The following is a 23,136-nucleotide window of genomic DNA, read 5'->3' on the forward strand; positions in this document are numbered from 1 at the left end:
TTACATTTATGGCAGTAGCCTGTTATTTTTTTTACTATAGCGTACTTCCGTTTTTATCCGTTCATCAAACAAAAGCGTAAATCAACTTCTCGTTTGAAAAGAGAATTCTGTCACAGCTGATCATAATATCATTACGCCATCTTGAAATATCTATTTTCAAAGTTTAATAAAACGTTCTTGGCAGTCTTCGAAATGAAACGGGAATACATTATCAAAAATTGTATGATAATATCTAAACATGATACATTTCATAATAATTTCCATGGTTAGTTTTATTATATACGGAAATCGTTGGAATTGTATTTTAGGTCGATGCATATTACGTATTATCTCATTTCTGAGTGCGTGCAGGAATAGGGTCCGCAGAGGAAAGGGGCATTCAAAAATTTAAAAAAATATTAATCAAACATGTCAAAATACTGTTCTTATATTAATTACTATGTATTTATTTATTACGCATAACGATCGCAGTAAGGAAATCACTGCAGTAAAAAATGATCATTTTATTTAATTGGTATTGAATTATTTCCATCTCTTAAAACACTCGAGTAATAGATTATAAGTCAAAAGACGTGTAGGAAAACATAAAAAATATATTTAATGATACAGAAGACTTTGGAACCATTTTAAGATGGAAACAGCTGTGTATTTTAAATACACCCACACTGTTTGTGAAGCTTTAGATGTTAAATTGTAGAAGATAAAGGAATCAATTTTTACTATAATAATAGATGCTTAATGACTGCCTACATTCAAGAAAATTAATACAGGCCTCCAAATGGATCGGAGCGCAGTCCGGTTCATGAAATCCCCGAGGTTATCGCTCCGTCTCGGGGTGATATTAAGTTGACCATCTGGGATAGGTTGGCCATATTATATTAAAAAATCTGACACAGTTAGTTTTATAAAATAGACATGAAATTAGAAAAATATGTCAATATTCTCGGAAAATTATCGAACCCTCCGGTTCATAAAATATTCCATTACAAGCATTGAAGAAATACAATTTTTCGTATCCTTCGCCATTTTTAGGCTGTTTATGTTCATTATAATAATTATACAAACACTGCTTCTATGGGAGGCCCCAATTGGTGCAGTGATCAGGGTCCCGAGTAATTAAATCCGCCCCTAGATATAATATATGCTAAACTTAAAAATATTCATAATAACATCCCATCTATCCAGTCAATATACGATTAGAAATCAGGTTGGTCTGTAAATATTGAAGATAATTATTTGTATTATCGCAATGATGATGGAAAATGTGATGATATTGGAACTATTTATCTGTAGACTTATTTATATAATCGACAGAATGCCAGAAAATATTTTCACCAAGCATTGAAATCACAAAATATTTATTCATGGCGGGCGTTTTAAGCATTGTTTCTTATTTAACGATTTCAAGATGATTGAAAATAGCCGGTCAATTATTTGCAAGCCGTCAATAAATTTCACATTTGATTTTTTTATTATTATTGCACATCAAAGCGATGCTATTTATGATATTTTTGACGATGAATTAGATAGGTATTTACTACCCTAAATAAATATGAAAGTGAAGCTGAAAAAGGTTACAATATTGTGTAAATTATTTTCAGATTATTTCGCATGGCAGATTCATTTATACTATAGCAAGCACACACTTGTGCTTTGAAATTTATTTGTCAAACGCATAAAAACAAGTTTATAAGCAATGATTTATCATTATTTAGATGAATAATCACAAATAACAATAGGTTAAGTATTAAAGAAACGTAAACCAATTAACCACACGTAAAACGCTACGGAATCGCCAACATTTTATGTTGTAATACGAAATGTTCTTATGAATCACTCTCAATAGGTGGTAAACATACAGTCCAAAGCCTGAACAAACCCGAACCATACGTACGAGTGAGAAAGCATTCAGCACGCTTATGTCTCCGCAAGATGCGTTAGAGTAAGATTGAATTTCTACGGCTGATTGTAAATATTTTTTGTACATTTTGCCGGTAAATATTGATTGGGATGACTAGTCATTTAAAAACTGCGAGCGCGTGTTGCTGAAATTTATTGTTTTTTTGTTAAATATTACGTTATTGTTAATTATTAGAAGTAGAAAATATGGTTAAATATGTTGTGTTTAAATTTGGTAGCCGTACTGAGAAGCAACATGATGATATAACGTTTCATAGTTAATTTAATAATAGTAAAATTGAGGTTGTACTGCGCGTCATACGCAAGAAACCGCCGAACAATGCCCACTCTCTTTATATTATTACTCTGAGATTCAACCATTTTAATTCTTGTTGGTCCTACATTCTTATTTGAATTTGCGCCCCTTGAGAAACAAATTGATACTATCAATTTTTGGTGAAAAAACAGTAAGTACGTTATGTCGACGGATAAGAAATGGATACTTACTAACAAATTTATCTATTATACAGAAATGTCAATTAAAAAAAAATATATTTATTATTATTATTATTATATAGGACCAGTTTCGTCTACTTAAGCTAGGACGGTAGTCTATTTTCAACTATAGTTTAAACATATAAAAATAAAGAATGTTCTATCTTTCGTTCACGATAAGCGCATCTATAAATAATAAAATACTATACGTGCTTTAAGATAATATCGTATCTTATTTTAATATCTTAACACCCACGGTGGCCGCGCGGCTTAAGCGTTGGCCTATTGCGTCGTGGGTCTCAGGTTCGAATCCTGGGTCTGACAAGTACACATATTGTTTTTCAATTTTTGTATGAGTCAGAGTATGGACCTAATACGTTGGGCAAGTGGCTGACATCCATTTCTCGTAAAAACAAAATCTGGCAATACAAACCTCCACTCTGTGGAGGCCCATATGATCCTATTAGGATCGGACATGGTCGAAAGAAGAAAGAAGAAGAGTTTTGTACGTCCACACACGCTATGTCAAATAATCCGTGGAGGTAAACCGTCAATGATATTCGTATTCGCGAAGTGACAAGCTATGTTGTTGGTACTATAACGTTAAAAAATATTTATTGAACTGACTCCACTATAATGGTTCTATTCAGTTGAAAATGACATATTAAATAATGTAATCACTGAGCCAAACGTTTGTCAAAATGTTCTTTCTAGGTCTACCTGGCACATTGGTTAGGGACGTCACTGCGTACAATGTGTGCTCGGGTGGTATGCCCGTGTACATATTGTGTTTTTTTGTTTATATTATTCATAATATTCATATTAATTTTCTCTATTGACTAGGTGCTTATATTAACTACCCTTCCTTCTTGTTGCTCTACGTTACAACGTTGTGTCACTGAAAATATGTATTACCAATGATGATACCCCCCCCCACCCCGTGCAAAATGCAATGTGACCACACATCCGCGGACGCCATTTGCAGATTTTCCTGCCTATGCGTAGGTCGTAAATTGAGGTTATGTTTATTTTTGTTCAGGAATGTTCTTATGACGCGGCGAAGTTGAAGGGATATGAGATTGGATGAAGCATTATTTTTTGTTTTGTCAATTTTATTATGTTTGCTGCATTGCCGCATTCTATCCACAACGGTTTGTTTCTGATACCAGCTTGCAATACTGTACAGTTAGTAGACCAGATATTACGGACCACATGTAAGAAAATCATATTTTCAATTATCAAGGCCAGTTTTGTAGAGCGTCCCCTTAAGCGCAAGTGAAAAAAGCATGACAATCTAATTGATTTAATTAGTGACTCTGATTTGAAACAAAAATACAAACATTAGCCTATTAGCCTTTAAATGATTTCTGGGCGAGTTTGTCAGAAGAGTACCCCAATTTTTCAAAACAAGCTATTATTATTTTACTTTGTTTTCTACAACCTATTTATGCGCAGAGGGATTTTCTTTTTATGCTGCAACGAAGTCAAAGTGCAGGAACAGGCTCGTTGCCACACCAGATATTAGAATGGAACTTACCAATATTGTGCCTGATATCACGAAGATATGCAATTCAAGGACTCATAATCATCAGTCATTAAGTGCTTTATTTATTCATATTTTTTTGTTTGTTTTATAGTTTTATATTTAAAAATAATACTATATAAAAATGTGTTTTAATAACATTTGTTATTAAATTTTGGAAAAAGTTTGGGAAACCCTGCTGTACACAATTCGCCTATTCAATAAACACTTGCTCTCTTTCTTTACAAAATGGAGGTTTTCTTTAAGATATTATAATACCTAGTATCTTATTCTCCCCGCCATATACTGGGTAGGTCTGTTTTTTTAGTTCCAGTAACGTTTCTCCCATTCTTCAATATTTCTTTCTATGCATCACGATGTGTGTAATCCTAGTGTAGCCCATCCATCATAGGCGTGTGCATTCTAAAATAAAATTGTCTTCTGTGTTTCCTCTATTTTTCAGCATCTTAAACTTCACAAATATCTTGGATCTGGTCATTTTTTGTAGGTATATACCTACTTCTTTTCTTTTAAACATCACAAGATGCCCAAACTGCTGTAGTAAGTAATCGTTAAAGAATCACTAAAACACTCACGACACGTTAACAAAATCACATTTTTACATTCATGGCCCTCACATCCTGAAGCGGGCCCCAAGGCTAGGATCTTTTTCGAGCCCCCCACCTATCGCCAAGGTTAATGGCAGTGTGACGTAGCGCTTTCCAAATGGCGTTCACGGTAAAATTAAAGGTATTTAGTGTATTTTTAATACTTACATCCACTGTAATTATGGAGTTAATTATCACTAATGACACAATTAAAAATTGGGTCGCACAATCACATATTTGAAAGTATACTCATTATTAAAAGAAAATAGCGCCGCAGGCGACTTTTTTTCTATTAGAGCAAATTTGTTATGTGTGTTTATCTCACTTATTTGTTCGACTCGCCACGCCGGGCCCCCCATGAGCCCCGGCCCCCAGGCTAGAGCCGTATCTGCCCCCCCTTGTTGGGGCCATGCTTACATGTATTGTAACCTCATCAAGAATCGAGAACTCGAAACCCGCCGGAGGAAAAGCCAATGTCTAAGCGATGGTGCCCACAGAACGCGTCGGGCGCGCGAAGTCCGCGTATGCAGTGTTTATTCATAACCATAATCACACGTCTCTTCCCGCGTATTACCCTTCACCTATGTTATAAGCGGTCCAAGCAGCACAAAATAAATATTATTACAGCGCCTCTCATAAAAAAGCAATAAAAATATTATATTATTTCGGGGCTTGTAATTAAAATTTACGATGACATTATTCAACCAGCGATAAACTGAACACGCAATAAAATAAAACAATGACTTCTCTGTAATTAAATAATTGCTTTCCGCCCGTCGATCGACGATGCCTCGCGCAGCGTGTTTTTACTCGCTGTGTTCAATGAATGGACTCCATTGTATTTTCTTTCATTCGTATCGCCGAGAAGCGGTGATTCGCGAAAAAACGATGATTCATGCGGAGCGCGCGTAAAATGCGTCGTCAAATCCAGTGGGCGCTGGCGTATTTGATTACGTTGTATTTTCGTTGATTTACGCGCCACTTGTAGAAATTTTGCGCGAGCGCCGCATTTGCTGCGTCAATAGGGCTTTATGCCTAAGCGATGGTGCCCACAGAACGCGTCAGGCGCCGCACTCGCGCAAAATTTCTACAAGTGGCGCATAAATCATTGAAAATACAACGTAATCAAATACGCCAGCGCCCACTGGATATGGCGACGCATTATACGCGCGCGCCGCATGAATCATCGTTTTTTCGCGAATCACCGCTTCTTGGCGATACGAATGAAAGAAAATACAATGCAGTCCATTCATTGACCACAACGAGCAAAAACACGCTGCGCGAGGCATTGTCGATCGACGGGCGGAAAGCAATTATTAAATTACAGAGAAGTCATTGTTTTATTTTATTGCGTGTTAAGTTTATCGCTGGTTGAAGAATGTCGTCGTAAATTTTAATTACAAGTCCGAAATAATATAATATTTTTATTGCTTTGTTATGAGAGGCGCTGTAATAATATTTATTTTGTGCTCCTTGGGCCGCTTATAACATAGGTGAAGGGTAATGCGCGGGAAGAGACGTGTGATTATGGTTATGAATAAACACTGCATTCGCCGACTTCGCGCGCCCGACGCGTCTGTGGGCACCATCGCTAACGCTAAAGCATTGGACTACGAGGCCCGACTTGAACAAAATAAATGATCTCTGATCATAATAATAATTATTATCTCATATCGTATATTTGTGGAGATGGAAAATTAAATATTACTTTTCTTCACAGTAATAGAAAATTATAAAATGTAAGGTTTTTGGGCACACTATAATTTTATTATAATAATAAATTGTATTTGCTTCCGAATCATTATGGACAAATAGCTTGTTGTCACTAGACGGCATTTTATTTAAATTTATGGGTACTATGTAAATGCATAATATGGGGGGTTTTGATAGGTATTGTCACTGATTAATTTAGCAAGTCACTGTAAAACTGTTGACAACCCCAGTGGTGTGCACGTTTTAAGGATGCCACCACTATTACTAATCTGTCTAAAAAATAGTATCAGCATTATCACTTGTGCCGTATATGTACTGATAAAACTAGCATTAAAATGTGACCTATCGAAAATTTAATTAACAGAACATGCTTGTATTCGCGCTGTGATGTATCTATCTAATTAGAGAGAGTGTGTACATCAGTGGGTCTATTCTATACTTATCGACCGCTATAGTGATAAAGTGATAGATATTATCAAACTTAGGGTAGGTTTGTATCAAGGTATTAGCACTTATTATAATAATTCCAATACGTTGGTTGTAATTGTTGTAATAAGTGCAATATTTTAAGAGCAGCAAGAGAGGCGCTGATGGCTAGACTACTCAGATGGTGTACGTTCAATAAAAAAATAATACAGTCTAAACTTTTGAATTATCCATTGCATAATAAAAAATGTCTATAATTTATATAATAGTTCCAATTATAAAAAAGAATCTTTTTATAAGCTAGTCTCTGGTTATAGATTCCGATTAGGTTACAGTTGTATAATTAATCTTGATCATATTGACATACCTGGACGCTACTGTTTAATACGGGTATTAATAGTTACATATTATTGTACAATGTGCACTAAACTTGTGTTTTGTGCAGCCGATCCACGCATTAAGATCTTATCTGAAGTCAGTACGTGCACAACAATTACATTTCCGAGAAATTTCAACAGCATTCGCGTCGTTAGATTCGGATTATGATGTGTGGCAGACGGTAGACCACTGTTTCATAAACTGGAGATTTTTTTGCTAAGTTTGTCGCTATCCTATCTATAATAACTATCCTCGTTTCCATCTAAATTATTTTGATTTACGTCCATCTTCCCAGATGTATGTTTTTTGTAACTGTATTGTAGGGTATCAGAAAAAATTTAAAGATTATATTATAGAATGTCAAGAGAACAATTTAATCACTCAAATCTAAATCATGAACGACATTGGATTGCTGACATTGACATATATGTTACCCGATAGGCTAAAATCCAGAAGAAGCTTTATGGCGACAACCATACCTCTAACCGTCCCACCCGAAGAAGATAGACTATCCGCATGGGAGGCGAACCTAGCCTCTGAGGGTCTCGAAGATTGGGGAAAGCCAGCAGAGCATCTCCCGCCAGTCTCGGGTACCGTACATGGAAAGCCCTAAACAGATGCGAGTTTGGTGAAATGCAAAGCATGGAGCACCTTTTTCCATGCAAGGTTTGCTCGGTAAGCTGCAATTTCGACGAGATCCTACAAGCCGAGGAAAACGGTGTTGCCTTCGCCAATTTCTGGAGCGACACATTCCAGCTATTGAAGAAGTTACCCGATAATAATTTCACATTGGTCTTTAGTAGGTCTCGTCCATGTGTGGACTGCTATCATCACGCGCAACAATCTATATTTTGTTAGAATAACTTCGTAGGTACCTAAACTTATTTTGCAATGAACATTATAATAATTATGAGTGGAATCGAACAGGGAGACGGCCAAGAATAAGAAGAATTCAATACATACATTCGAATTAAAATTTTATATTTTAAATATAACGAACTTTACCAACACCAACTATAAATTCAAAACGTTCACAACATGGCATATGTAAAAAAACAATCAATATGAAATAGTTTTAACAATATTTTTACACAGAGTAATAATTATACGAGTAAACAGAACCATCATAAAAAGTACACCGAATGAGCAAAGTAGTCCCTATTTTAAGAATTTATAAAATAACGTCCACCTAAACTCATCGTCACGTAAGTGAAATATATCAATACTCAAAGCGGATTCGTTGAACACAGTTAATGCCCTTCGAATCGGCATTGCCAATGGCAGGTTAGCTCTGCACCTTTTGGGAGAATACAGAATAATTGATGCTCCCAATTTCTAAAATAGTTATCAGGGGCACACTTTTAATTCTAAATTAAAATTAAAAAAGTATCTATTTACAAAGATTTTAGGATCGCTGGTTAGTCAGAAAGTCCTGAAATGGCTTCAGATTCAGTAGGTACCAAAACCAACTGCAAGGAATTGCATCTCATAATATTATAGCCTGCTGCTGTTAGCGAACTCTGGAACAATGCCAGGCGGTAAACACACACGCGTCTGAAATAATTACAACGACAACACGCTTTCACACCACACTGACTCTGGAGATTGCAGGAGGCAGTGTATCGGTTAGCGGGGTGGTCAAGAGCTTTGCAGATTATCGCAAAATTATTATGTTCACTTCCTGGCTTTTGTGTCATACATACAGTCGCCGTCATATAGATACCCTACTTGCACGATTATATTTTAAGCCACCTAGGTACTACTTACTAGGTACTACTTTAATATTTATAAACAAAATAAGTCGATCTGTCATATTATTATTACGCGAATACATTAACGGACAAATGCTACAACGGTTTACAGTGTTTACACTATACGGAGACACATCAGGCCAAGACTCGTCAATAAAAACGTCCTTTGAATGGACGTTGTTAAGAAAGGGTTGTCATATCTATATTTGAATATTATGGCCATGGGGTGGGTTTACCGGTAAGGAGAGGTACTCTGAGAATGCGCGCACTCCGTGAATTTTGAAAAGCCAAAACCTATACATATTAGACTTTAAGGGGGGACGTGCTCGTCGAAGGTCAAAATTGAGTTTTTATTGTATTTTCAAACCATGATCCTGGACACTCCTTAAACGTTGTAGATAATCTATTTATATAATTTTGAAGCCTTATTATCCTTTATAGTTATTTTAAACATTTGATGACTGCATGAAGTATTTTTGTTACATAAAATAGTATTCTTTTAAACCTCTCGCTCTAATGTTTTAGAATATAGTCATATTTCAGTACATAACTGTGCAGTGGTGTTAAGATTTTTTACATTTATTAATTTTTAAACGCATTTATAAAACCATTAGCATAATTTATTACGAGATAATTTTTGTAAAATATTCACGATAAAAAATTATATTGATAATCTCTGTGATCCCAAATTTGACAAGAATTAGACATTTTATTATTCAAAAAATCGGCAATATTAACACATTTGAAGATGATTCTAAAGATACTTATTATAAGCTATGTCTTTGACCATTCAAGTGTGATAAACATCTTATGAATAATGATTGCTTTATAATAATTATTGACCTAAGAATAAGGTAGTGTTTTTTTGAAATACGCCATTTCTTTTGTCATTCCCTAGTAGTTAAGCTACAACATACGGCCGTAGCCATAAATTGACAAACTCTAATTAAAGTAGGGAGTAAAATTATGTTAACGCGCGTGTTTGAACATGTACCTAACTGAATTTTTTTTTTTTTTTTAAACGGTACATGTTCAAACACGCGCGTCAATATCATTTGACTCCCTACTTCAATTATAGTTTGTCAATTTATGGCTACGGCCGTATGTTGTAGCTTAACCACTGGGGAATGACAAAAGAAATGGCGTATTTCAAAAAAACACTACCTTATTCTTAGGTCAATAATTATTATAAAGCAATCATTATTCATAAGATGTTTATCACACTTGAATAGTCAAAGACATAGCTTATAATAAATATCTTTAAAATCATCTTCAAATGTGTTAATCTTGCCGATTTTTTGAATAATAAAATGCCTAATTCTTGTCAAATTTGGGATCACAGAGATTATCAATATATTTTTTTATCGTGAATATTTTACAAAAATTATCTCGTAATAAATTATGCTAATGGTTTTATAAATGCGTTTAAAAATTAATAAATGTAAAAAATCTTAACAACATTGCACAGTTATGTACCGAAATATGACTATATTCTAAAACATTAGAGCGAGAGGTTTAAAAGAATACTATTTTATGTAACAAAAATACTTCATGCAGTCATCAAATGTTTAAAATAACTATAAAGGATAATAAGGCTTCAAAATTGTGTAAATAGATTATCTACAACGTTTAAGGAGTGTCCAGGATCATGGTTTGAAAATACAATAAAAACTCAATTTTGACCTTCGACGAGCATGTCCCCCCTTAAGGAAATATAAAAATGCTTTTCTGGTCAATGATCAAAATAGTCATCTATTTATGGTTACAGAATTATTGGACTCTCTCGGAAACATTTTAATTTCAAAAAAATCAAAAAGAAAAAAAACGAATATTGAGAAGTATAGGTACACAGTGTTTCGACAGACTATAGATTCTGGATTACGCTTCAAAAGTAGAATAATAAAGAGATTTTACATTAATACTATCGAGTATCGATTAAGGGTACTTGTTGGAATTTTAATTTAAGTTTTGTTCCAAATAGATATTTTTTAATGTTATTTAAGACGTCAGTCGTAAATACCGACAATTTTAAAAAGAAATCACAAATTTATTGTCGATCTTATTAGCAGCCTAAATGAAATTCAGGTTTGAAAAATATTTTTAACAAATGCTTTAAAAATCTATGGGGAGGGGGCAATTGGTGCTGCGAGTATGAGACCCAAATGGTTAAATCCGCCCAGACACGTAATAAAGAAGGAATAATCATGAACTGTATGCGTTTTCCAGTGATCCCTATTTCGTCTTATATAATGAAAATAAGGCGAATATGTTGGCCAGACCATACTCTATAATGGGTCGGAAGACCTACACTTGGGTGGTAGAAGGAGGAAAATAGGCGTGGCGGCATTTTGAAGGTAGTGGAAACATTAGCAACAAATACCAAAATTACAATAATAAAATACCTATAGTACACACGTACAAATTTAAAAAAATAAACTTTCTGCATGTTTTTTGCAGTGTTTTCGTGTTCCCTTTGTGAATGTATTTTGATGTGTATCACTTTTGACGACAATTATTTTCTTTGTTGTTGTTTTTACCAGCAAGTATTATTCATTCGTAGGCGTGCACTATCTCCATTCAAACAAACCTCATAAAACGTGACTGGCGTCTTAGTGTACAAATATCATTCGAATAATTAGCTAGTTAGTTAGTTGGTTAGTTAAGTGTATGTACTATGTAGTCACTAGTTAGTATTAAATTTGTTTGCTACGCACCATATAGTAAAGTTCTCTTCGCCGAACCGTACCTCCGGCCGACTGCCTTCATTCATATCATGCTGTTTTACATTTCACTACTACTTAAAATTCAATTAAGTACGTCATTCTGTTACGAGTATCATCCGTGTTTTCCAAACTGTCTGCAGAAAGTTAGTATGACAATATATCGTCTCTGGCAGAAAATAATGACCGTCTGAACTACAAAGACCAACACAAAAGCTTACACCTTTATTTTTATAAAATATACATAAAACTAGATTAATGTGTAGTTCGTAAAATTTTCCATTTCGAACGCTGTAATCTAAAATAGTCAGTCACTTTGTTTTTGAAAACGCATTATTTTTCACATAAATTATCAAAATTTGGTCGAACACTGACCTGAATTGGTTTGTGTTTTCCTGTCTTATTTTCACAGGCGCAGTAGGTGCCCAATATCCAATTTTTGCAGTGATTGTATGTTTCCTTGTTTTGTATAAGAATTCCACATTCTTGCAAAAACCTTTTATGTTTTTCTCAAATGAACGAGAAAATAAATATCTACTTCAAAATGTGTTTGTTTGATTTCCCTTTCCAACATGACCCTAACTGACATCTAACCACAATACATATAATCAAAAATACTCATACACTACACATACATACATACACTACAATATAATCTTGACTTTTATTAGATTTTGCTGCCAGAATTATTTTCATTTTGACATGCTGTATGGCTAGATAGTAGATACGGATATTTTAATATTGATTAATGTAAGCATTAATGTTTTATGGAATATAGGTGTGGTGTAGGTATACTGTATCAATGAAGCGGCCTTATCCGACGCCGGGCACTTCAGTTAGTTTATAATTTAAAAAAATGTGTCAATTTTATTGTTCCTTATTAGATAGGAGACTTACCTATATCGCTATATTTTTTTCAATATGATTATTAAAAAATAAGTGATCGACCACTTCAAAGTATTCGAAATATTTTCAAACTCAAAACTAGGTTTTTCGACTTTGTTTTCTCCCAAAACAGGGCCAATACTTATATAATGTAACATCACTCACAACCACGAGCATGATGTGAAGGTTATTGTTTGTTTAAGTTTAAGCAGTGACCTTATAGTTTCATTATTGTCTTCTAATTATTGAAAGTATTGTGTAATACATGAGAAAGCCTACCCCTAATACAATACATAATTATACAAAGTGAAAGTAATGTTACATACATTGGGATTGAATAACATAATGTTTCCAAAGCAAAGAAAGGGTCAAGCACCTTGATAATGAAGTGTCCTTTATTATATTATTATGTAGGTAGGTATCGCAAGTTAATATTTTTCCATGCATTCGTGGATTTGAGATGAATCCAAGAACCCATATAGTTTGATTACTGCGTGTTTCTAAATAACAACCCATGTGAGATGAGGTGACCGCCGCTCGCTTGCATGCATGATCCATAAATTAACAAGAACAAAAAAAAAGAAAACATAAACGCAATGCAGCAAAACAAAAAGCGTCGCACTTTCATATTCAGAATCGAGCGGCAGCCATCTTGGTCACGTTTTGGCGGGAAGATTGATGCAGTTAAAAGCTGTGATAGCGACAAATTGAAAACCGGTTTTGGTTTATTGTAAGGCTGTACCCAGTCTGCAATGGCGTCCAAAAGGATTTCATGGCAGTGAGTAAAGTTTGATAATATGATCCTAGATTTAGTGGGTACAGTACACTTTTAATATAAATGCGAGAGTGAATAGAATTAATATCAATAATTATCGAAATGGATTTTTTTTAATGAAATACTTTGATTATTTGCCACCCAGTTAGGTACATAATAAGATATCAAATAGGTAACAGTAATTTCCTAAATTGCCCCCCATAAAAGAAAAATTGATATAAATTTTGAATAATTCATATTTGTCCAATCCATCTTTAGCCGCCACTCTATCATGGCGGTTTCGGTAGTCGCGGAAATCGGGTAAAACTTATAGTCTGTGTTGTCATTATTATGCGGAAAAAACCCATCTATAAAATAAGTTTTAATTAAATTCTTATCTGGTAGTATTCATTTAGTACTAGTTGAATTAAATACGTAAGTGGATATTATTGATAGAACATGATTGTCTGTTTTCTTCCGAATTTATAGGAAAATTTTCGATTTTCGAATTTAAAATTTCCGTATAAAATGTTTTCTGTTATAAATATAGTATGTATATCTGCACTGCACTTAGCTAGGGCCTCTGACAAATGCAAACATGTCGTACCCGGACACCGTGATCACAAGCTTATTCGGAAACCCGGAAAATCATTTGACATTGCAAAACCAACCAAGTAATAATCCATTTTGTTTCACTACAAAAAAAATATTAATAATAAGGATAAGACTGTCTCATTTAGAATTTTAAATAACAGCCAATTAAATAAGTTACAATTTACAAGAATGAATTTGTCTTTATATCCATTTCTGAATGTAGTAAACAAATAAAATATAATACAAATAACTTAATGATTTATCAACTGCTGTCAATAATTAATTATTGTCCATACTCATGGTCATAATTAATATTCTGTGAATTTATATAAATTATTCCCGATCCCGATACCAGTTAGGTGGTAGTGGGTAAATCAGGCATATTCAACGCATCGATCGCGTAATTATAATAACTAGCAGAGCCAGCTGGCTCTCACCAGTCTGTCTCGTTTGGTCTTGCAGACAGCTCGGGGTCCTAATGACATTGTGTTGGATTTTAATAAAAATGTGAAATTTGCATAGACGGCGCCGTAGTCTTCTCTTGGGGGTGGATTTTCACTCTTCCCACACAGTTTGACATTTCGCTGTTTTGTCGGTATTACGATTTGCAAGTCGTTACTGCCAATTTAAATTTGGGGGCATATTATGCGTAGTCTATTCTGATGCCACATCAAGTTGCTCGGCCTAACAGAGCAACTGGCAATCGGCGATTGGTATCACTGACATTTTGATACAATATGTTTAGGTAGGTACCTATATAAATGTTTCTTTAAATCACCTGCATTTAAATATGATAAATTATACATCTCAATCATTCGAATATAAAGTAGAATAATTTATTATGTTTGTTTAAGTTGAAGAATGACAAGCACTGGCAGTTTTTGCACTAGATTGTAGTTCACGGCATAATATTTGAAGTTGGACACGTAGGTACGTGTAACCTCTCTAGGACCCGGAAATTTTAACGGAACGGTTAGCTTATTTTTTAGGTTACAGTTATGTAACAATAAGTGTTAATAATTCGATACTTTCCTACCCTATTTAGCTGCCATAGCGGACCGAAATCAGCCTTGTGTATAGAATAGTCCCGCTGGGGATGTAAAACTGACATTCTGCCACCAATAGAAATAAAATAAATTCTTCTTCTGCTTCTTTCACCCTGTCACGTCCCAACGTTGGGGCATAGGGCAAGCACAAGTTGGCGCCACTTCCCTCGGTCCATCGCCAACTCCTGCGCCTCCCGCCATGTCAGACCTGCAGCACGTAGCACGTGCACGTGCAGTACTTTTGTAGCATCGCTGCAGGGTGAGAAAGGGCCGGCCACGGCGACGGAACCCTTGAGGCTGTGCCACAAGGGTACGAAGTGCCGCACTCTTTGGCGGCATCCGGAATACATGTCCCAGCCACGTAAATCTTCTCTTCGTGATAACTTCAATCACCGAAGGCTGTTGTATCTGCTCACTATAAATCTCTAATAAAATAAATAATGCAGAAAAAACAATATTGCAACAAGGACAACAAAAAATGTAATGAAAAAATTAATCAAATATTACTGGATGTGTTGGTATGTATATTTAGTGGTACACCTGGCGGTTGGCAGCCCTACAAACCATTCCAATTTAATGTGGTATTCTCGCCAACGTAAATAATAATAGTTACGTCAATATTATTGAAGACGGGGTAATTGTTCGAGTTTATCTGATCTTGAACGGTCACCAATGGCTCATCCACCTCCATTGGGGTAGGGGGCGGCGTTGGTGGACGCGTTTTTTTTTCTTCGACCCACACCTCCTCTGCATCTCCGCAGTAGTTTGACATTCTATGCCATTAATTTGAAAACAAAAAATTCGATTAAAAATAATGAAAAAGATGTTTTTTTAGAAACTCCATTATTTGTTCTAATAAATTTTAATTTAGCATTGAAAAATACCTTTGTAATTCCTCCACCCCTTTTTTTTCTGATACGTCCCTGAGTGCATCCATCTATTCATTTGAAAACAGACTGATTAAATAATAATGCATCGGACAGAACACAGAAAACAAAAGGACCATTTATTAAATAACTTAATATTATTACATAATTATTGACGTGTTCATATTAATAATACAACTTATTAATATGTCACATAATATTGACATAACTTTGATCTCTACGGGCATTTTCAACCGCAGTAATATACAATAATCGATGTTATAATTCTCTAAATATTACATATTTTTGTTATAAACTGATAAATGCAGTCTTTGCTTTCCAATCTATTATTAGATTAATTAATGGTAAAATTATAGTTTTCAACGAGTGCCTGACAACTGATATAGCATAAACATATTATTATAACATAAACGAATTAATAGTTTATGGACCATGTAAGCAGTAGATAGATTGGTAGATAAACCTTTAATTTTTTCTATCAGGTTTCCATTCATAGATTTCAAAATTTATATTAAACGGCGTTTTTCAAAATTTGTGATAATAAATGTTTGCTCCTCACATGTGTATAACAATCTAGTTGCTAAGACCCTTAGCAAGCAATTTGGTTTGATTCGATGTTTTTGTTATATATTATATTGAATATAAGGATGGCTATGAATTTTATTCAAACTTTTTCAAACACTATTTAAAACTTCTTGGAGATTAGGTTTTTATATTGGACATATAAAAATTTATATTGCATATAAATTAGGGGGATATATATATATATATGTAAATTGCTTTAGGCTGTGATGTCTGCATAGGAATTTTACAAAATACAATTTAAAGCCTGATTTCAAAAATTAATTGATAAATTAATTTACCTGTAGTTTCATGGGGTCAAGGTCGATCTACTAAATATTGAAATCACTAATAACTTTATTATTTAATGCTGTATATCTATATAAAAATACAATGTTTACAATAATAAGTCAGGTCTGCACCAAATATGCCACAAGAAAAAAAAACAGCTGAATATTATTCTTTTTTTTTAAATATTGTTTTTAAAAATTATAATGCCCTCTAACTACAGTCTGTTTTTGCCAACTTTACAGGAGAGATAAAAAAATTGTTATTTTTTAAACTAGTAAGTAATTTTTAGATTTTGAAAGACACTTTAGAATTATATTGTGTGAGAAATTAATTAATGTGCTCTAATATAGTGTTTATAGTTCCATCAAAATTCAAACTCGAAACTGCAAAATTACTAAGATTACAATGCTGTACATACAGGTAACTGTCAATGAAATCGATTCATCATATTAATACGTGTGGATTAAAATTTATTATAATAATAGGTAGATATGCAATCGGAAAATGTGGGAGAGTATACTTAGGATTTAAGTAGGTACTGATTTAACAAATGAAGGGAAGCAGTTGAAGACCAGAGTATTGTATGGGTACGATTTGGCTACATCACTATTGGAGAAGCATGTATTCCGTTTTCCGAAGTTTCCGAAGGCACTATACCTATTTGGCGGACGGTATATAAATGTACTTAAATAAAAAATCACCACCTGTTGGATCGTCAGTGTTGTTCGCGTAACTCTAATTCAGCTAAGGGGGGTGGGGCACCGTTGTGACAATGTACCAGCCGACCACTAATAAATTATTCGAATTCTAGAACAGTGGTTCGCACGTGAAATTTAACTGTGGCCGCACAATTAACATTTGACAGTTCTATGGAAATGTCTGGTGGCCGCACCAAATTTCACCTTTGTTGTGATTGAAAAAATTGAATCTAAATTTTATTTATTAAAAAAATGGATCAATTTATTTATAGACGAAACTCTTTAAGCACTAAGGTGCGTGGTTGCTACATCAGTCTCGTGCAGCATCGCTTCGGGACAAGGAAGTGTGGCACTAAAATCTTTTCATTCTGACACGTTTATAGCGTCGTGGAAGGCGGCTGTGCACAAACCGCGGCTGCATATACATGTCGGGTGGAGTTGGGGCAACTTAAACCAAACCAAGTAATTTGAACATTTTAGTATACATTTATTTATTTAAAAATAATGCAAATGGAAATTCCTCAATACTCCTTTTTTCCAATGCGAGCCGCATGGCTGCTTCTAAGTTTACATCTGTCAACTGGCTTCGATATTTGTTTTTTTATGAAGTGCATTACACTGAATGATCTTTCACAGTATACAGTAGTAGGAAAAATCGACAATACTAATAAAGCAATTGTTTCCAATTCTTTGAATTTACTTTATTCTCAGAAATGGATTATTTCACACATGATCTCATCGAAAGAAATTTAAGACAAGTCACGTGTATTCAACCAATTTCATAATTTTATAAAAAAAATATTTGAAATATTACACTGTAAAGCGCTGGTGGCCGCACATGAGAACCACTGTTCTAGAATCATATTATGAGTAATTTAGCTATCTGCTAATTTTATCTGGTGATGCCATTCCGTATGGCGAAATATCGTCTTGGCTAAAATTGAATAATACATTCGTCGGCCAAAATGCATCCGTCGTCCATTCATAAAATTAAACCCGCTAAAAATAAACTTTACGATTCGGAAACTTTTATTTATAAAGATGTGTTTATTGTTGTATGATAATTTCTTGCTCTATTGCTTCATAGAGATTATGATGTGTTTAAAACAATGACATTAATATGGACGAAGCATCTGGAAAAAAAAATTACACTCACTTTTTTGTCGGGTCTGCCGAATGGCATAATCTGTTCTAACGCCATTACAATAAAGGTGATATTGCTATAAATTCCCGATGCTTTTTGTTGGGTCTGCCGAATGGTTCGGTTCGAATGGGTTCGCTCAAACGAACATTGATACTAGAAACACTGTTCTAACGCCATTACAATAAAGGTGATATTGCTATAAATTCCCGATGCGTGATATCGCATAATGGATATTGCGTGACGTCTACCTATGCACGTGCGAATGTCGCTATGAGTGAATTTACTTGCTAGCTACTGTACTGAGTGCGTCGTCCATTAATAATGTCATTGGTTTAAAACAAATCGATCGCAAAATCGGAATTTATTATGATTACTGATGGTGTAATAAAAATAATGTAGATTGCGTTCATGAAATCGACAATGTTTGTTATGGTTATATTATAACATAACTTATAAATCTAGCGTTGTTTCTACTGCGTTCTTGCTTTTGCACTACAACCCTAGGAGTCTTAATAGTCTCTACTTCATGATTCGTCTCCAATAGGCGTGCACATAGAATGTAGAAAAATAGAATGGGGGGATCCATTTCGAAAAAATATCCATAATGATTTATTTCTAATATTTTAAGGCGGCAGGAGAGCGCGAGGTTAACAAAATCTAGCTGGTCCCACTGACTTCCGTATTTGCTCCGGAACGGGTACGGATGCATTCACCATGTCCAGACACTTCGCAATGGGTATAGCGATGAACACCTAGTCTGCAGCTATAAGTACGCTCACTCACCTAAGAGTGATTGTAACCTGTCAAATCCACAAGTGTTTATCGAATGTTTGTGTCCATCTGTATCTTCCGCGCTATCTTGTCTTTGGACATGCTGTATCATAATAAAAGCAAACATTTTATGCCCCGGATGGTTGTACCAATTCATGAATACCATGGGCCTTCCATTGACGCAAGTCATGCTTGTCGTAGAATGCATAGAGGGCATCTTATACTGGTGGATCTATAATAAGAAAAATAAGTAATGCATAATTCGTATTTTTTTCATTCCTGGGAGGTCACCCGAATCCCCCTTTTTTATGCGCGCCTGGTCTCCAAAAATCCTTACCCCTGCCAATTTCCAATTAATTTTCTACTTGCAGTGTTTTGAAATAGCGCTCTACATTATATAACTTTTAGTGGTTAGCCAATACTTATTCTGCCACCCGACTTTCGGATGTGTGTTTTGCTGTGCGTGACTCTTCCGTCCAGCATACATGGTAGACCATGGACGTGTTATTCAATTCTCTAGTCATATACAAGACCCATTATTAGTCAGACTATGGCACGAAACTGTAAATGTCGATCGAAGTTATTGCCCATGCACTTCGAATGTAATATGGTAAACTGTCGGTAGAAAATGAAGTTTCTATATACTTATTGAAAAAATAGTAATAATTCTAAAGAAATAATAATATGTAATGGAAAATCCTCATTTATTGCGAACAGGTTACCACATTGGTCACAGCCTGCATATGCAAAGAGGATGTCCCAGAGGTATGGAAAAATGCCAGCATTCATTCTTCACAAAAAAGGTGACAGAGAAGACCAAATTATCGTCCAATAAGTCTACTCCCTATTCTCTACAAGACGTTCACAAAAATTCTCTCAAACCGTCTGCAAAATGTACTAGACGAGAACCAACCGAGAGAACAAGCCGGATTTAGAGGAGGATACAGCACTATGGACCGTATCCAAGTCGTCAGAGAAATCATAGAGCGGTACCAGGAATACAAACTGCCACTATGCATGGGTTTTATAGACTATGAGAAGGCGTTTGATTCGATAAAGAAATGTTCAATACTCGACGCACTCAGAAAACAAGGAATCCCTGGACGCTATTTAAATATTTTCAATAATATATACAGTAGCGCAACAGCATCTGTAAATCTCCATAAACCATCGCGCAGATTTCCTATCAGCAAAGGAGTCCGACAAGGTGATACAATCTCACCTAAACTATTTACAGCTACCCTTGAAGACTTATTCAGGCAACTTGACTGGAATGACAAAAAGATCCCCATAAATGGAGAATACCTGAGTCATCTGCGCTTTGCCGATGACATAGTAATTTTCTCGCAAGACTCAGAAGACCTCCAAAGCAAAATGCAGGAACTCGCTGAAGTAAGCAACAAAGTAGGTTTGAAAATAAATGTAACAAAGACGAAAGTCATGTTCAACTGCTTTTCAGGACAAAAAGAGATCCTCATCAATGGCACTCAGCTCGAACAGGTGAAAAGCTACATCTATCTGGGACAACAAGTATCTATAGATGGATGTATATTTGATGAAATTGTTCGCAGAGTAAAGCTAGGCTGGAGTGCTTTGGCCGCCTGAATAATGTCTTCAAAAGTGACCTTCCACTGTGCCTAAAGCGCAAAGTGTTCAACCAGTGTGTGCTTCCCGTGATTACATATGCGTGTGAAACATGGACCCTAAGTAAAAGAGAGATCCAGAAACTTAGAGTAGCACAACGTGGTATGGAGAGGTGCATGCTGGGCATAACGCGAAAGGACAAAAAGAGGAATGAGTGGATAAGGAAGCAGACAAGGGTTTGCGATGTAATAGAGTTTATTAAAAGCCTTAAATGGAGATGGGCTGGACACATAGCTCGAAGAAGAGACAATCGTTGGACAAATCTAGTCATCCAGTGGTATCCAAGAAGTACAAAACGTCCACAAGGTAGACCTAGAGGCCGCTGGATCGATGAAATGATAAAGTTCTGCGGAAGTACGTGGCAACGCAATGCACAGGACCGAGATAAGTGGAAGCAACTTGAAGAGGCCTTCATCCAGCAGTGGATAGATTCAGGCTGATGATGATGATTCGAAGTTGATCAATAACTAGGAGGACTACCATAATAACTCGCAATTCAGTGTCACAGCCTGAATATAGTCGGCATCGGCATCCGATGTCTTGGAGATGGTCCCATCTTAATGGTTTCGAAGATGTGCAAATCCTTGTATCGGCCATTGATGGGCGACCTCGGTTCAAAGACTTCCAGTTCTCTGTTTTCTTAGTCATGCGCCAGATTTTCGAGTCGTACCTGCACTGTCAGGTTTGCACTTCAATTGGTGGCCCAACGTCGTGGAAACCAGGAACTTACCGAAGCTAAAGCGATATTTTACCACGTTTTTATTAGCTCGTATTATTGTTTGTCTAGTACATTTTTTTTCTTGTTTGTCCAATACAAATCTTGTTTAACTAACTTCCCGACTAGCTAGACATTTGAAACTTTTAGAATATACCAGAACACGATGACAATGCATTCTTTTAATACTTTCAGCCATCTTTAAGCAGAATTGAAATCATTTTCAGTTGATTATGTTTTGTATGGAAAATTATTTCGGAAAAAAATTCGTAAAAAGTAAATCACTATTATTGGTTTCTAAGGGGGTCCTAGCAACTAAATTATTAATATATACGTGCGTTACTATGGAAATCAATATGAAATGTCAAAATGACATTTCAGTAAGTATTCTATATTTATTCAGTATTTCTATTAATACATAGAATTGTCAAGTTTATATGATTCAACAGACAATTTAAAAACGTGGTAAGTATATAAAAAGTTATTTTTATCTTGTAATTATTTTAATTTAAATTATTTTAACAAATGGGGGTGGAGTTCAAAAATGTGATACGTCATATAGGTAAAATTTGTATCACAGTGGAGGCTTCTTCTTCTTTGGCCATATCCGCCCCTTAACTGGAGCATATGGACACCACGCGGCGCCTCCAAGAATCCCTGTCGCTCGTCAGTCTTCTTCTTGCTTCGTTCCAGGTCAAACCAGCTTCCCGTAGCTCCGCTGTATACACTCGGTAGATTGTATTTAGCGGCCTTCCAGGTCGCCGGAATCCGGTCGGCTTGAAGAACAGGCAAGCCTGGTTTAAGTTCTCTTCTGGCATCCGCAGCTCGTGGCCGAGCCAGGTCCAACGTCGCCTCTTCTCTTTCAGCGTTATGAGAGGCTGCTTGGTGCGTTCTCTTAACTCCTCGTTGCTCCTAAAGGCATACCCACCGCACACCCAGTATTCGTCGCAAACATCTGTTTTCGAAACTCAGTGTACGGTTCCTCTGAGCCTTCGTAAGGTGCCATGATTCGCTACCGTAAAGCAGCACCGTCAGAATGCACGCGTCGAATAGGCGGCATTTGGTTTTGACCGAGTACAATCGTGAGTCCCAGACATTTCACAGTGGAGGCAGGAGGGTCAACAATACTAAAATCGTGTGACATCATTTATTTTATGAACGACCCTCGACTACGTCCATATTCGTTATGTCAATCTGAAGCGTCCTTCCCAGTAGATTACCTACTACTTCCGCGTCACTCATCAATGTTTCCGCAAACGATGAACCCCTCAAAAGTGGAAATGTTAGTAAAGGACTACACTCTCTGGAGGTATATTTAGCAGAATGGCACAATGCATAGTGTGTACGTGAGGACTAATATTATTCTTCTCTTCTTTTTGCAGTTGAAGCCCGCTCACATAAACCCCGCCACAGAGTCCAGCGAAGGGAAGCTACGTCAGATAACCAAGAAAATGATGACGACTATCTCCAGAATGATGAAAGATATGATGACGAAATCCTGAATGATGCTGATGGTAAGTAATTCTTATAAGCCGTCACCGACCTCACACATATTAATATGTCAAGGACGAACCAAATTAAGGTGCATTTCATGGTGCATGTCGCCTCCTGTCACGCTGTCCAAATTTAGTCTA

General features: G+C 35.6%; 1 protein-coding gene across 1 annotated transcript in view; it reads left to right on the forward strand.

Moving 5' to 3' along the window:
- The window catches only part of LOC147067170 (protein amalgam-like), a 281,872-nt gene that overhangs the window by 228,106 nt on the left and 30,630 nt on the right, over positions 1 to 23,136 (forward strand). Inside the window, exon 3 of the mRNA XM_085954904.1 lies at positions 22,885 to 23,016. Within this exon, the coding sequence (XP_085811030.1) occupies positions 22,885 to 23,016 (132 nt within the window). The remainder of the gene's footprint in view (positions 1 to 22,884; positions 23,017 to 23,136) is intronic.

The sequence above is a fragment of the Rhyacophila brunnea genome, unplaced genomic scaffold (genome assembly GCF_057557595.1).
Source record: "Rhyacophila brunnea isolate RB1 unplaced genomic scaffold, BYU_Rbru_1.0 scaffold_4, whole genome shotgun sequence".
NCBI lineage: Eukaryota > Metazoa > Arthropoda > Insecta > Trichoptera > Rhyacophilidae > Rhyacophila > Rhyacophila brunnea.